Raw genomic sequence first — 16,624 nt, forward strand, 5'->3', positions numbered from 1 at the left:
CTCACTATGACTACGTCCACTTCCTGTATACAGTCTGTGCGCAGCATAATGCATTCACATATTTTTGGATTATGTTTGTTCATTATTTGAATGTTTTAAACAAACATTTCTGTCCAGAACTTCCTCTCTACACCATAAGGCAAACAAATACAAATGGTGTTGTAAAGGACACCCAGTTTTTTTAACATAAGGCCATCAGTCTACTGATATCTTATAAAGTAGCTTTTTAGTGTATTTTAAGTTTTGCCAATGTTTTTTTTTGCAAATGTACCCTGGTTGTGTTGAAGAGATGCCTCTATATGTCATATTACTGTTGACATGTTAAAGGTCTAGCCACTAAATAATAGAAACTATAATGTCTAATGTTTAGTGAGGGACTAAACAGGTGTGTGGCTACTTCCTGTTGCTTTCTCAGACTTACAGCCAGACTGGATTTCTTCAGAGAGTTAAGACATTTTTGTAAAAGCCGCTTCTCGGGGGCATTATTAGTCATCTAGAGTTGAGGTTTCCAAATGGGCTGCTGCTGCTTTGCTGGAGCTTTACCGGACCAGATCATCCTCCTATGTCAACGACGGGGAGAAAGGGGTTTCAGTCCGCTTATTCATGGGACCAAAGGTTCAGGCCGAGGTGACCGAGGTGACACAACCCTGTGTTAATGGAAAGGACGCAGAATGCGGTGCCTGGTAACTTTTGCTGCTCTTGCTTCTTGTAGGATGAGTGTCTGTTTGGCTCCTCGTGTCTGTTACCATCAGGGTTTTCTGCTAACCCTTCTGTCCACCATTATCATTTCAATTTTAATCCATTGGGTTCAAATCGGTGAAGCAGTGACTCCAGAGCACCTCTGTTCTTCTTATCCACTGACAATGTGTTTATTAGCCTCGGACCCAGATATTTGGGAAATTGTCAACACTCATACGCAAACGTATATATAGTCTAATTAATAGCTTCCTCTGGTACATACCAGTCAACTAAAAATAAGTACACTTTTTAATAGTTTATCAGACATGTATTCAGAATCAAAAGAGAAGCACACAATATCTGTCCATCAAGAGAAAGCAAATCACATTCTCCTCTCAGAGCCCAATGTTTGTGTTAATTACATCAAATGAGTACGATAGTTTGGAGGCCAGTGATGTGGTCGAAGTGTTTTGCTCCTGTGATATCACTCAGGCAGACTGTCGTGGTATCTTAGGAAAAGGAAAGCGTTCGTGCAGCAGAATTCTGAGGTTGAATTGTTTAAGCGTTTCAGTTTCATCTGGCTTGGTTGCGCTTGTATCAATGTACTGTGTTAGTTTTTGTATACAATTAGAGATATCAATATTTCACTTTGGAACTATAACTAGTATTTATTTAAGGACATTTTCCTGTCTATTTGAACCCTCGTTTCTCTTTTTTTCCCCGATGTAATCAGTAAATTAGTGGCTGCTCCTCAGTACACAGGGTGCCATTGGCGAGTATCTTTGACGTATCACCCGCCCTGTGCTCGACATGCCGTTCATCGCTGCTCCTTCCCGTCTCCTTAGATGCCGTGCAGGCCGCGTCCGTGCAGCTGGAGCTGCGGGATCTGTCGGCGAGGACGGGACTGAGGGAGCGAAGCCGCCTCCTGCTGGGGCCGTTCTCCTGCAGCGCCTCCCTGGAGGCCCGCTGGTGCCGGCACAGCGGCAGGGCCGGACCCGAGCCCGGCCCCCCGAAGCTGATGCTGGACCTGAAGGGAGGCCTGCTGCAGGTCGGTGCACCATGACATCAATTCAGCATCCTGAGTTGCAGGATTTATCAAGCTGGCATAGCTACAGTCTCGAGAGGTCCGGGGTCAGATCGGCACCTCTACACCTGGGTTGTATTGAGTGTCTTGCTCAAGGACACTCAAACTGTTGCAGCTGGATGATGGCAGAAGGAACTGCATGCTGTAATTCCACTGTATATTTGAGTCCCCTCTGCCGGTTAAGTGGTGGAATATTAAAAGGATGTTTTCAGTGGTTGGGGTTTTATCCTATGTGTGCCTATTTTCCTGTGAGAAGGTTACATAATGGTCCAAACTGAAAAGTCCCCTTTTTTCAATGTGACTAACTGAGCGCATTGTTACTAACGTATTATTCCACATTACTTGGTCGGGGGGAAGCCCGTGACGCTCTCCCCCATTCTCAATGGCTCGCTTAAAGCTTTTATTGCGTGCCCATTAGCAGAAACATGACTCGTAACTCAACACTTAATATGCAATCATACATTTCCCACTGTAAATATTGGCGTGTGTGGTGTTTCAATCAAGTGCTGTGCAGAAAAACCACCGGAATGTCTTCCGATTCCTTCTTCCCTTGCTCTCTTTCCAAAGAAACCTGGGGAAGAAGAAAAAAATCCCCAAATTTTCCTGTTTTTAGAGTTTAGTCATAACCCACCCTTGCAAGCTAGCGAGTAGCGGGCGAGCAGGCAGCTCCATTGTGTGAAGAGTTTTTGACTCAGAGATTCCGGGTCCTCGGTCCAAACCCCAGGCCGACTGGCTTTGATGGAGCACGGGGAAGGGGAATGCCGCGGCTAAGTGAGGAGGATGTGAGGCTGCGTTGGGCAATGCGAGGCAGGAGGTGAAGGGGTGATGACGAGGGTAACCCTGAGCTACTCGCTTGCTGTTTTGGAGATGAATGTTAAATTATCATAAACACACATATTTAAGCATCAGCTGTGAGTCTGCGTCACTGTCTGGCCTTCTTCTTCTCATCACGCTCTTGTTTTTGAACTTCTCCCACTCTCGTTTACTGGACTTGCTGGTCCCTCCCGAGCAGCTCACCGTCTCTGCTGCCTTCTGTCTCGACAGGTCTTCTGGGGCCAGGAACACCTGAGCTCCCTGAAGCTGGTGGAGGAGCACCTGAGGTTGTACCTCAACCTCCAGAAAGGTGCCGATCCAGATCCGACGGAGAGCCGTTCCAAGGGCAAGGCCTGCCTCATCCAGCCGCCACCTTCCCCGGGCTCTGCCTCCCCTCGGATGGAGCACAGCTCAGATGACCTGCGCACGGGGCATTTCCAATACATTCAGGACTCAGGTGAACAACATATAATAATAACACAGTGGCAAAGAGGGCAGTAGCGAGGCTGGAATCCGGGTCAAGCGTCCCTTGCTATGCGTCTAAATCCTATTTCCAGTGACACTCACTCGATGTTCTGCTGATGCCCAGACTTACATTCCAAGCAGGTAAAATGGACGGGACAGTGTTCAGCTCGAGTCCCTGGATGCACGGTCAGCCATTATAGCTTCACGTCACAACAGCTAACTCAAAGTTCTGCTCACACAGATTCAAATGAACTAGTTCACGTTCATTTCTCCCGCTTTTAATTAGTCTTTTGGACTTATTTTCAGCCTCATGACCAGCACCACCAGGCTCCATACCGGACGACCTTTGAACTCTAGATCTCCTGACCTTCATCACAATACACTTTACACCAAAATACTGTCACTTTACCTCTTCGTGCCTTTACCAGCTGTAACGAGCCGGACCCTCACGCCGCCGCTCACTGGTCTCACTTTGTGAGTCTGTCTCCTTCGACTGCTGGAGCCGTGCCGGCATCCTGCGTAAACCACGCCGAAATTTAAGTTGAGCTCACGCTTATAGGTTGCAAGCAAATTACTTTCAGTTCACCATTGACCGAAACATTCAAGAGCGTGTTCATGCACAACACTGTTGGTACAAACTTTAAAAAAACGGAACCTTTGTGCCAAAGTGAGATGTCACTTAAGATACACATGGCCTTAAATCAAAGTCAGATCAAAGCCCTCTGTGGGGAAAGAAGTTTCATCGGACATGTCTGCCTGGTTCCACTCTGAGTAACATGCTGTTTATTCCCCCTCTTTGTGCTCCGTGTGTGCTGTCTTCTGCATGTGCACACACACACACACACACACAGGAACATTATACACAGAGGATCAAACTTGTCTCTGGCTGTAGACCAGCCGTCCACTCTGTCAGCTGTGGTTGAGTCTTTGTTTGTTGCACTGTTCCTCTGGTCTTTGATGCGTTTAATATGTTGGCTGCAGCAGGAGAACGTACAGTAGTGAACTAGAACAGAGAGCACAATCTGTCTGCAACATGTTGTCAGCGGTCAGGAGAAAGAGCCGGGCCCTCGGTGGAGTGCAGAGAACAGCGTGTGGCCCTCGGGGGCCCGACACGGGGATGGATGGGAGAGTTGGGCGGAGGAGGAGATGAAAGATGGGTCGAGGCGGCAGAGGGGAGGCTTCTGTCCCCGTCTCTCACGTCTCTCACGTCAAGCTAACCAACGAAAGTAAAACCTCATCAAAGTCTCCTTTTGTTTTTCTTTCATTTGCCTTTTCTTCTTCTTGAAAGAACAATAATGCCCCCCCCCCCCCCCTCCCTCAAACAGGCAGCACACCGCTTCAACGTGAAGGGGAAATAGCCCACGGACCGATTTCGCTGACTCTCAGTGTTTGTACCTCCGGGGGCCAAACAAAGCAGCAGTTCTCCGCTCGGCTGTTTTTTTCAAATAAACATTTTTCCAAAGGACTTGAATCCCAAACAGCAGCCACGACTTAAGTCAAACACCACTCAGGGCTCCAGAGGCAGCGTTGTCCAGCTTTCGCAGGTGTTTGGCGGGGTTCAATCGATGGCTGTTTACTCCATAGCGAAAATGTTTACTCAGACACTTTGTTTATGCACGGCTTCTTACGCATATAAACATTCTGAAAGCGTGGAAACATCTACAGCTCTTCTTTTGGGGGAGGGTCTGGGTTCCGTAGTAGAACATCACGGCACCGAAGATGAACGCGCATCAGGTCGATTTCATAATGGGAAGAGAACGACACGCCATCCTGCATCCCACGGTCACATTCTCTTCACTTTTTCCCTCTTCCTCGAGCATCTGTAAATGTTCAAGGAGGCCGGTGAAGCCTTTAAAACAGTCTTTTTGTTCTGGAATCTGGTGTCGTAGTAGTTTTTTTTTTTTTATGATACCAGAAGAGTTTAGTGCAGTAAACTAGTAATCTGCTGTATCTTAGGAACATATGAAATACATGGATTCCCTTCTGTTTCTCCTCTGCTTTCCAGCCACGTCATCTTTTATCTGTCGGTCTAACTTTAGCTCCTCTTTTCTGTTTCCTTTCAACTCCCTCAGCCTCTCACTGTGTGTTTTCCCTCTTCATTTGTATGTCTTCCTGTAAAGCGCAGCATAAGCTTTGCTTTTCGATCGCTGACAGATTACAGTCGAGTTATTCTGACGGTGGTCTTCCTTTTGTGCAGCGTCCCAGAGGCTGCCGGGGCCCCACGAGGTGGTGTTCTGCAGCGAGACTGAGGACAGCCCGGGGCTGATGCTGTGGCGGTACCCCGAGGCCCGCGTGCTCACCTCCGTCAGGATAACCCCCGTCCCGTTCAACACCACGGAGGACCCTGAGATCAGCACCGCCGACCTGGGGGACGCCCTGCAGGTAGGAACCGGTGGGGGTGTGTGTTTGTGTGTGTGTGTGTTTTCACCAAAGCCTGATTATTAGCATTTAGTCCCTTCAAATGGATCTTCTTAAATGAGTCTTCATAACCCCCATGTTAAATGGGCTTTCTGCAGAGCTGTTGCTATGGTTACGTTACACCATGCGTCACCTGACGTTGTTTATTGGGTCATTTTCTTTACCGGCCATGTTTGAGTGAGAAAATTACATTTATGTCATAACTCGTGCACCACACTGATGCAGAAGCACATTATTCGTTACCGTGACTACATATCACTCCAGTGATGTCATGACCATTGAAGGGTTTAAGTAAAAATACTGATTTGGTTGCTATGGCAGTATATTCTCTGGTCCGGCGTTATTTTGAGTAAATTCATTGTTATAATAATCAGGATAATAAATAAATCATATTTAGAATAATCATATTATCAATAATAATATATTAGTCGTTAAAAAATAATTGATCTTTTTTGTATTTTAAAAACACTATTATTTAGGTGCAGCGCTACTTTGTTCAGCACTCCCATTGTTCTAAAAAACATGAACACTCAGCATGTTGTGAATAGAGGAAGGAGAAGAAGGAAAGCGAGGCCACTACTGTATAAAGAGACTCCCTCGTCTCTCTCACGGCTCCCTGCTTAACATCACCTGCAACGAAAGAGAAATAAACTGTCTTAGAGTCGGGCTGGAGGCCATTTATAATTCCCACGACATGAGTCATGAGAACTTCCATACCCTCGGTGTTATTGAATGACGGAGACCCCCGCTGACTCTCCAAACATGTACTACATGGTCAGACAGCTGTGGAAGCCATCGCGCATGCTCCGGTGTGAGCAGCCAGGTGTCTCTAACCCCAGATGAGGTTATAATTTGGCAGAGCGTAGCAGCTACTGAGTCCACAGGGCCTCAGCGGGGGACGGGACAACCCACTTTCCTCCCATCACTCATCCTCGGCCTCTCTATCCCCCGCCTCACTTTCCAGCGTATCGTCCTCCAAGGCGAGCCGTGTCCCAAACCCCGTTCCTCCACATCCTCCTCCTTAATCTTTCCCTTTTTTTCCTGGAGCTATTTTTAGGGCGAACGCCCTGACACTGTTATAAGCTACAAGTCACTCCGTGTCCTCTTATTTATTGACCATGCAATTAGGAATGGCATTTCTGGTAATACAATATACAAAACATGTTTTCTGTCATCCTGTTAGCTACGCTTAACCCAGTCCTGTTCCTGAACTAATGCATTGTTCCTGTTCTTTTTCCTGCTCATATAAAGTTTCACAGCTTGTTTTGGTTATGTTTTGGCCGATATTATTCTAATTTCTGCTGTTATTGAGGTTTCTATCAATTCTTTATGGCAAAAGTCACATAGAAGCAGAAGCTGAGGATCATAATGCAAGGATAGCTAACCAATGTAATACGATGATGTGATGAATTCACGGATATGGATCTAACGGTACATTTTCTAACAGGCTTTTTTCTGGAGGCGGGTCTTAAAGAGACAGGCGCTAAAACTTAAGAGGAAAATGTACGTTTTAGTAGAAACCCCATAGTACAAGTATGAACCTGGAGATCTGCTTTGTTGATATGTCCCTTACATTTGACTATAATGTCATTTTTATTTAGTAATTCTTTTCCTTGACTAGCCACTGCGTTTGATATTTTATCACATATTATAATCTCATGTTGTTACGGGGCCATTTACGGGCCTGGCTGTGATGTCGAAGCTGCTGTGAACCCGTCACAAGACGGTCTCTATTTTTCCTGAAATTAATGACGGTAGTTTTATTACATTCCCAGCCGATTTATAAGGACTTTTTAATAAAATTTCTCGGGCTTGGGGTTAGGTTCCTGTTCTCTCTGCTTCCTCAATCTGCAGCAGAAGTTTCCCATCTCCGCATATCCTCCTTTTATCTCTCGGTTCTTTCCTGGACTCCCACAATCTTTTCACCTACAGCGCAGATGTTTTCTCCTCGTCCGTTTATGTCGGCCCAGGAGAGACGAGATACTGGAAGGTGCTGCAGATGTCTGGCTTCCCAGCGAGGCCCCGCAGCTGTAAAGTCTGTAATGAGCAAAACTCCAAAGCCTCTCGCTGATTGGCCACATATTGAGTTACAGTGAGGAGGAGGAGGAGGCCGAGGCCGAGTTAAGGGTGGTTAATGGGAGAAGATGGACAGGAAAGAGGGGTGGAGAAGAATAGAGATAGATGGAGGTGGTGTCTCCCTCTAGTCCAGCTGATTAAACGAGAGCCCGGTAAAGGCCTGACAGGAGATGCAACAGGTGTCGTTCACATCGACAGTCCTCATCAAATGTATGTGTGCGTCTCCGCGGACATATCGGCCTGAGTGTGTTGCGCAGCGGGACCCGGCGGTCGACGAGCATGTGGTTTCCTCATCCTGTGCTCTGCTCCTCGTGTCATCTGGCGCAGCCTCGTCTCCTCTGACAAGTCTGTTAAAAGGAATCATGTGATGAGGCTTCCATGGGGGGGGGGGGGTGATGAAAGGAGGAGGCTCCGAGCACCTGGCCATTACTGAAACCACTTGGCGTGGGGAGGAGAAGCAACGACCACATGGGAGCTCAGAGAAGTGTGCAAACTGTTGTGTGCAGAGTTAGCATCCATTTGAAAGAGGAATAGGAAGAAGCACCTTGAAGGAGGTGATTGTAATGTGATTATCAGTTTACTGATTTGTTACACAGTCCTACTTTCCGAGTGTTTTAATCCAAACACTCCGCAGAGCATTAAGCCAGTCGGTTCCTGGGGGTTATTTTAACAAGACCTCTCAGCTCTAATTGGTCCTCAGCCAAAGTCGTTGTGATCCCACATTTAATTCCTTTCAGCCTCTGGCAGACAATAATTATTCTTTTCTTTTCTACGAAACTTCAAAAGTCTAGATTAATTATTTTTTTCTTCAGACCAGAAAAAAAAAATCCAGTGACTGAGAAAGGAAATGCAGCCATTAAAAAAAACAAACAGTAATGGCTCATTTTCAGTTCCAAAGGAATTTTCAGAGAGAGAGAGAGAGAGAGAGAGAGAGAGAGAGAGAGAGAGAGAGTTTCTCAGGCCTCTAAAATTACCATGTGGCCACACGGAGATGGAGGCCGATAGATTTTTGAGAAATGGAAAGTGAGAGGCATGGGGAAAGAAAAAGAAACACGGAGGGAAAGAGAGAGAGAGACGTGTAGAGTCGAGCTCTCTCGCCCTTCCTCTCGGTCGGTTTCACGGACGATTACCGGCAGGTGGATGGCGAGGAGGATTGCACGGGACGACCAAAATAAAAGCGTCTCTCCTCCACATTTTCGCCATCTTTTCATTCTATTCTTCCTCCTCCTCCTCCTCCTCTCTCCTTTCCCTACTTTGGTCACCCCCCACTCCTTTGCTTCTGCTCCCGTCTCCAGCCAGCTGAGTAGATGGAAGGTGGGGTTCGTTGCCCTGAGCCATGCTGCTTGTCCCCCCGGAGCAGATCATATTAACATTTTATAAAATCAAGATTTCCTGCATTTAAATAGTTGTGGTTTCCCAACTGGTTCCAGTGTATCGGAGGGGGAATTCAAACCTTCTTCCATTACTCAAAGTCAAATTGCTGCCCTGCACTGTTTTTACATACAGTAGAAGGGGAGCGATGTCAGAGTGATTGGGTTTGGGGAGGGAGCAGCCGCAGGTTCCCGTCCGTAGAGAGCCCGAGTGATGATGAGGGGATAGGAGGTGACTCATTCTCACCTTCTCACCGCCGTGTGGTCCGGCACTCTGAATCATAAGCAGGTGTCCTCACTGCTCCTTTTTTTCCGTCCGTCCCTCTCGCTCGTCTCCCTGCCTCTCCGCGGGGCTCTGAAAGCCTGAGAAACCAGGAGTAAACACAGGAGCTGATGATTCAGCCTGACGCCGAGGAGGAGGAGGTCCAGTTTGTTAAAGTGGACTTCAGCCTCAGCATGTAGTCATTCGCCTTTTTTACCAAGACTAGCTTTTCCCAATATGCAAATACACGTGATCGTCCCCTCGCTGTTCGGGCGGCTGCCCAAAAATCGCGAGCATCACACCATCTGCTCCCCTGCTGTTGCTTTCCGTGCATGGCGCTGTGGGATAGGCTTTCATGTCCCCGGCAGGCCTTGTGCGCTGCCATCGCGGGCCTGCGACTGATATCATGAAGCTCTGTGGCCTGAGATGAACCGGCAACCTTTGAGTCTTCTGCCGCCGCCATTGTCGTTATCATGGGGATCGCAGGACGACCCTCGGCTTCACGCAACTGTTTTCTTAGTTAGGGGGTGTTTCACTTCGGAGCGGACCCCAAAAAGGAGCAGACCTGCGTCAGCACTATAAAAATACAATGTGGTCAATTTGATCTGGAGCTTTTGCACCTCATCCACCAAAAGGTTTGGCATTACGGAGTAAGAGAGAAAAAATAGAGATCTCAGCGTGGGATTTTCCACTCTGATTACTGTTAACCTATATTATCCCACCTGAGACAGCACAGCGGGAGTCGCTTTCAGAACAAGTTTCATTACGTCTCCTGAGTAAACATTTGCTCAAGCCGACGTCAGTTCAATTTGTCCACTGGCTGATAAGAGGTAGCTAGCAGTGGATTCTTCGGACACATCGGCATCAGTAGAATAACAGAAGACCTAATAGCAGTGTTGATGTTGTTAATAGGAGCAAATGGCAGTCGAGGCTGTGGGTGTCGGCGGCCGCAGCCTCGGCTGGGAGCTCGGGGAGTCTTCAGTTGCACGGACATGTTTAAACTTCAGCAGCGATCGCACCTGAGTCCATCACGGAAATTGAAATCATTTCTGTGTGTTGTGTATTTGCTTTAGTTTTGCCTGCCTTCAGTTAACCCTTTTTTTTTTAGAGAGAGAGAGAGAGAGAGAGAGAGAGAGAGAGAGAGAGAGACTGTGATTGGTCAATCAGTCCCAGAGAAGTATGTTGCGGTTTGGCAGAAACGGGGTCCGGGTGACAGGGATGGAAATCAGATGTGTGCGTACACAACACTGCCAACAGTCCTGCATGTGAATGCACTCGAAAAGAGTTTTTGAATATTGAAAGCACTCGAAAAGCCCTTAACTTTAGCTTTCCAGGCTTTTTGAACCACCTCCAAAGTGGAACCTTGACTCAAAACAAAATCAAGATAGCATTTAAGATAACCCCTGGGCTGATGTTTTGTCCCGAGGCCGAGCTGCCAGTCTTCCGCTCGAGGGGAACACAGATTGCACCCCTTTCAGCCAAAGGGGAATGTCAGCTATTCGGGGTTACATGCTGTTTATCAGATAAGGTACACACACAATCAGGCAGCGGAAACCGACGCCGCCCGGACTGTATTGCGCACTCACTTACATGCGCACACCTGTGTATACACACGTGTATACACGCGTATTGTCTTTCATACACGCAATTATACGCGGACACGTATACACAATCCGTTTGACATATACACAGGTGCCTTCTCCCAGAAGCCATTGCCAGACGTCCAACTCAAACCTAGCTAAAAAAAACAAAACGTATTTACTTCTTTTCAACATCCCCGCAACATTATTTTTTTTGTTGCAAAATGGTTATTGATTTCATGTCCACTCTTCCTCTAAGGCCAAAGTGAACATGACGCACATTCAGCCATGCAAATGTATTCCACTATGTACCGTACATGCGCCTCACATATTGGTTTCTGCATGCCGTCATGCGTATTGAATATCACAGGTGAAAAAAGAACACCCTCTCTGTTTGGCAGCGCGGTTCTGGGAATCATCCGCTGAGATTCGGTGGGTTTCCTCTCCGGCGGCTTAGTGTGTCGGGGTTGCGGTTGCACCGCTCTTTGTCAGGTACAATTATGAGCAGTGGATTCCAGGAAAACCTGTGTGGCATTTCATACATGATGTAAGCTCACGGTTACCTCATGCATTCCCCCCTAGGAGTAGGCCGGCCCCACCGCGCATACGAAACAACACACACACACACATACACACCTTCTCACGTACCCGCACATAGACTTGTTGACAGTTCCACGGGGTTCGGTTAGCGCCCTGGGAGCATCGGTGCCTCCGGTAAACTATTTGGATTGTCACAGACACATGTGCTCAAACAAATGCCCTCGCTCACACATACACACACACACCTACAGAAACACACACTCATCTTACCGCCTGGCAACCTTCAGGTGTGCTGCTAAAAGCTCCCTGCCCCCACTGCTCCATCAGAGTTGCGCAGGTGGCCGAGGGAACCCGAGAACCCGCTTTTAGTTCACACAGGCGCAGCAGACACGTTTCTGCTGATTTTGGCACAAAGTGTGAGTACGAGCGGAGCCCGACCAGCCGTCCACGAGCTGGTTGTGGTTCAGGGTGAGAAACGGCTCAGAAGGTGCTCATGCTAATGGCTGTCTAGTAGCATTCAGTTGGCCTGGGTTTAGTCGTGCAGCGTTGTTATGGAGATGTAGTTGTCGTCCTGCTGCATCGTTGGTCTGCGGTTGTTTGTTTTTTTCCAGACTACATTAGAAATTGAAGATGGGTTTGTGAGTTAGAAAAAACCCTTGCTCATTCCTTCTCCTTTATGTGTAACTGGACTTGAGTACCTGTTGTGCAATAACAAACCTGACGGAGACCCACTGCTGATGAGTAATCAGGGTCACTCGGAGGAGCTTCCAATGATCTGTTCTGCAGTCTGGAGCAACACGTTCAAGTGATGAACAGTCTGCAGAGGAGACGAAGTGGGAGGTTTAAAACACTCATCTGTAAGATGTCATCTGATGGAGCGAAGCCACCACTTTAAGAAAGAACATGAGAAATGAACATTTGATGAAGTAGTCACAGAGTAACCCGATAGTGCAACCCAAAGGGATGTAGAGAAGCACATCTCCTTCACGTTTCCTTCAAGCTCTCTCGGAGAGAAAACAAATGTCTGTGATCATTTTCAGTCCGTGTGCAGGAAGGAAGGGAGAAAATAATGGCGATAGGCCCTTGCGTGATTTCCTCCAAGTGAATGCTGTGATTTATTATTGACTAGCGAGCAGAGGTGTGTCCCTCCAGATGGTGGAGGAGAGGATCCTCTGATCCATATTTACGGAGGATCTGCAGGAGCAACAGCACAGGGAAGAGGCGTTACATCTCCTCTTTGACATCGGCCATCTTTCAGAAATGGATAGAATAAACAGCAATAAACTTCCTTTTAGACTTTTCTTTTTCTTTTAGTCCCTTCCTTTAGCCAGCCATTAAAATCATGTTTTCATTTCAGCTTGATACTTTTGGGATTCATGTAAAAAAAAAGATGGAATCAACCACAGAGTCAGTGTCTGAGCAAGGTTGTTAATTAAAGGTATAATATGTATTTGTTTCTGCATTGGAATGTCTAAAAACAACTCCACCTATGTTTTATATTTGTGTTGGGTTGTGGACTGACATTAACCCAAATGTTTCCAAAGATTTTTAAACTGTAGGAATCTTTAATCTGAATCCAAGTAGCGGTTTCAAGTGGTCGCTATTATATGTTTTGAATGAATCCACAATTTTAGTCATATGACGTCTGGATCTCATAGTCACCTCCGGGACATTTATTTCCCCCCAAACGGCATTGGAGAAACATTTTAAGGGTGCAGTGTGTGGGATCAATACGGTGGCAGAGACCAACAGCAAATTACATTTTTTGCATTAAAAAGGAAGCTTGAACATCACTATTGTGACGAACAGACGATGCATTAAAAACCTGAATGAGATACATATTTTGGGGGCCACATGTGTTCACTGTGTCTTTTCTTCTCAGGTACCGTGCAGCCTGGAGTACTGGGACGAGCTCCAGCAGACCTTCGTTCCGTACCGGGAGTTCAGCCTCTCGGAGAGCAGCGCATGCCAGCTGCAGCTGCCCAGCCTCAGCCTCACCAACCAGCAGAAGGAGCTGGTGGCCTCGGACCTGTGGAGGATTGTCCTCAACAACAGCGGAGAGGGAGGAGATGAGCAGAGGTGGGGGAGTAGGGGGAACGAGAGAGAGAGAGAGAGAGCGAGCACCCAGGCCGCCAAGCACAAAGAGCCAGCAATGTGTCCCTCGCCCCACATCTGGCGTGCAGGAGCAGGGAGCGGGCTTGGAAGGCGTTCAGATCGGCCTAATGAGATTTCCCAGCACACCAAGTGCCTGTCAGGGCCCATCCGGATTCCTTCCTGCTTACCTTGAGTGTATCTAATCGAGGGGAAGCTCAGGGGGAAGCGAGAGGAGAGGAGCGGAGAGCCTTTTGGGTTGGCTCGTGAGTTCCCAGGCCTGGTCTGGGTTGGGCCGGGCTGAACTGGAATGGGTTGGACCGACCTGCCAAGCGCTCCCAACACCTCAACATGGCTCGCTATCTCTTCACCTCTCTCACGTCACATCTTCCGTGCTTCGTCCATTTTTCATTTCGCTCCCCATTCCTTCCTCGTCTTAATTTACTCTCTTTTTTTTTCTTTTTTTTTTTTTTACTTCCTCTTGGGATTTAGGGAACTTTTTAGTGGAAGAGAAATGCCAAGCCCACATTCTGTGTGGCTTACAGCGCTCCAGAGGAGCAGAGAGGGAGGAATAAGAAAACATGTAAGAGAAGAAACAGAGAAAAAAGCACCAGCAGTACCAGATACAGTGTAAAGCAAAATATACATCTGCGTTCCATTACAATCATAGCCCAAACACTACATTTCCTTTATGTTTAAATTATTTGTCTTTTTTGATCAAAACTGAGTCCCCTTCCCCTCGCTCGCCCGTTTCATCTGCCTTACTTTAGTTTCCAGCAAGAAAAAAATTACTTGGCTGCCCTGCCAACTGGAAGTAATGAAAATTGTCAACATATGATGCTTATCTTTTTTAAGGAGCACTCTGCTGCACCAGCGTTTCTCTAGTCTTGAGCGTTTCCTGCTGGAGTTTTTTTTTATTTTTTACAGTGGATCATGGTAGCAGCAAATTACAGAGCAAATGGTCATTCACTTCAATTACCTTCCATTCCACATCATCAACCATGACATGCAATTAATGTTCATGGAGAGGCTCTCGTGGAAACTGCAGCAGTAATAATGTACCTAAACTCCCAGGCTCGGACAGCGAGGAGGCCCCAGCCATACTGTTGTCTGTTGTCATCCCCGTTTTGTCTGAATAATTGCGCCGTTGATCTCCACTGAAGATTGTGACGAGGATGTCGCGCAATTTGTAACTCGCCGGGCAAGAGACAAAAGCGTTCAGCTATAAATGAGGATCAGACTATTTTAATTAGTGGTTATGATTCCACAGCTGTGCTCGGTGCTTTTGATATTTCGGGAACAAATTTGATAGAAAATCAATAACCGTTTGCTAGTTTTTCCTCTTGAAACTGATCTTAATCACAGTCGTATAGAAATGTATTTCTCTTTTTTCCTACTTTATTACTTTCATATAAAAAATAATTCCATGTTCACAGAGTGCATTCGGTTCATACGGTACTTTATTTCTCTGCACTTTTAGGGTTTTTCGTATTTTGTCAGTCAGAAACACCACTGAATCTGTTCCTGTCTGCCGTGCCTCCTCTTCCAGCTCAGACAGTGAGTCCGGGTCCCAGTTGCCCTGCGACCAGTTGGTGTCCCCCATCGCGTTGGCGGCCTGCACCCGCGTGGACTCCTGCTTCGCCCCTTGGTTTGTCCCCTCCCTGGGCGTGTCCCTTCAACTGGCGCAGCTGGACATTCACCTCTGTCACCATCTAGAACAGCTGGGCACAGGTAGGACACGTGGCTCTTCTGAGTTTGAGGATGAGTAGGGCTGCACCGAATGGGTCGAAGCTTCGCTCTTGACGTGTTCGTCTTCTAAAACAGCATAGAAGGCCAACCAGCTTTTAAAAAATGTATCTATGTCTGTTCATTCTCTTTAAACCCGGCATTTTTGCACAGTTACAGATAAAGACTATAGACTACACTAATTATTATACTAAAAATTAGTGTAGCCTATAGCTTTGGGTCCACCGGCGGGTCAGTCAGGTTCAGATCAGCTTTCGAGGAAATATCAGAGAGAGAGAGAGAAATATTGCATACAATAGTCCTCGCTCTCAACTTCGCTTTTAAACACACATACACACACAGCTCAGTCTGCACCTCAATTACCTTTTGACGAAACTATATAGACGAGTTATATTCATTACAGAAAGTTGATTTAATACAAAAAAGTCACTTTATTCAAGTTCAGGATTTTGTTGGAGGATTAAAAAAAAAAAAAAAAAAGAGTAATACTGTCATCAAATCTATCAATCTATTCTTTGAATGTAAAAACATTCGCAACAGCCTTAAAGTACATTTAATAAAAGTTAGGGATTGGATATTTTGAAAGTTGTGCCATGTCTTAATGCGGATGCTGTGTCTCGCTGCGCTCTCAGTTCCACCTCGACAGCTCCGTCCCTTCCTGCCAGACAGGAAGTTGCCTCAGGAGCAGGAGTTCATGGTGAGCGGCGCTCGGGAGCCGCGGGTCTTCCTGCGCCAGTGGAGCAGCGGGCCACGTCAGTGTCAGGAGTTCAGCTTCTCCACCCAGCTGGACTGCAAGCTGCTGGAGTACCGAAACCTGACACGCCTCCAGATCCTCCAGCCTTGTGTACTGCAGGTAGAGCTCGGCTATCTATGCTGGTTTGGCTGCCCGGATGTTTCTGATTCAAAGCCCTGGTCCGGGAATGTGAAAATGAGCTCACTTAGAATAAATAACTATAATGTATGTGTGTTTCAGGGCCGGGCTGCAGCCACAGGCTTCCCCCAGAACACCACACTGGATGTGAATGTGTTTGTGGACCCAGTGTTCCTCAATATCAGCCAGTATGCCATCCACACTGTGGACACGGCCCTGCACAGCTGGCAACAGGTAACAGAGAGATACCTTTATGTCTTTATGTACCCTTAATATCCAAACACACTCCATAGAACACAAGAAGTAATGGGTTTCATGAACTGACAAGAAAACACCAGGTGAATTGATGCTGATTATTTATATTGCTTACAGGGGCCCTGATGGCCGAAGTTGTCCTTCATTTTCTTTTCTTTTTAGTCCCGCATTGCATGACACTGCTGAAGATTCCTTTTTCATTCACCATATATTATGCTGTATGTGTGTAGATGTACAAGTGCACCATAATAATGTTCTTGATATATAATAATCAAAAAGCATTGCAGAGGTGAATTTTATGTTTGGGAATTTTCCTTTGTTTTCTGTAAGTAATCCCAGAAATAATGGTAACCAATAAATCCAGGAGGGAAATAA

The 16,624-nt window shown here is 46.8% G+C and overlaps 1 protein-coding gene across 1 annotated transcript in view; it reads left to right on the top strand.

The window, feature by feature from the left end:
• vps13b (vacuolar protein sorting 13 homolog B) overlaps positions 1-16,624 on the top strand; it is a gene marked incomplete at its 5' end in the record, with an annotated part of 310,239 nt that overhangs the window by 243,646 nt on the left and 49,969 nt on the right. The window contains 7 exons of the mRNA XM_079226893.1: positions 1,524-1,726; positions 2,807-3,032; positions 5,238-5,422; positions 13,169-13,365; positions 14,927-15,108; positions 15,756-15,976; positions 16,097-16,228. Of these exons, the coding sequence (XP_079083019.1) occupies positions 1,524-1,726; positions 2,807-3,032; positions 5,238-5,422; positions 13,169-13,365; positions 14,927-15,108; positions 15,756-15,976; positions 16,097-16,228 (1,346 nt within the window). The remainder of the gene's footprint in view (positions 1-1,523; positions 1,727-2,806; positions 3,033-5,237; positions 5,423-13,168; positions 13,366-14,926; positions 15,109-15,755; positions 15,977-16,096; positions 16,229-16,624) is intronic.

This window comes from Taurulus bubalis (genome assembly GCF_910589615.1).
Source record: "Taurulus bubalis genome assembly, chromosome: 12".
Taxonomy (NCBI): domain Eukaryota; kingdom Metazoa; phylum Chordata; class Actinopteri; order Perciformes; family Cottidae; genus Taurulus; species Taurulus bubalis.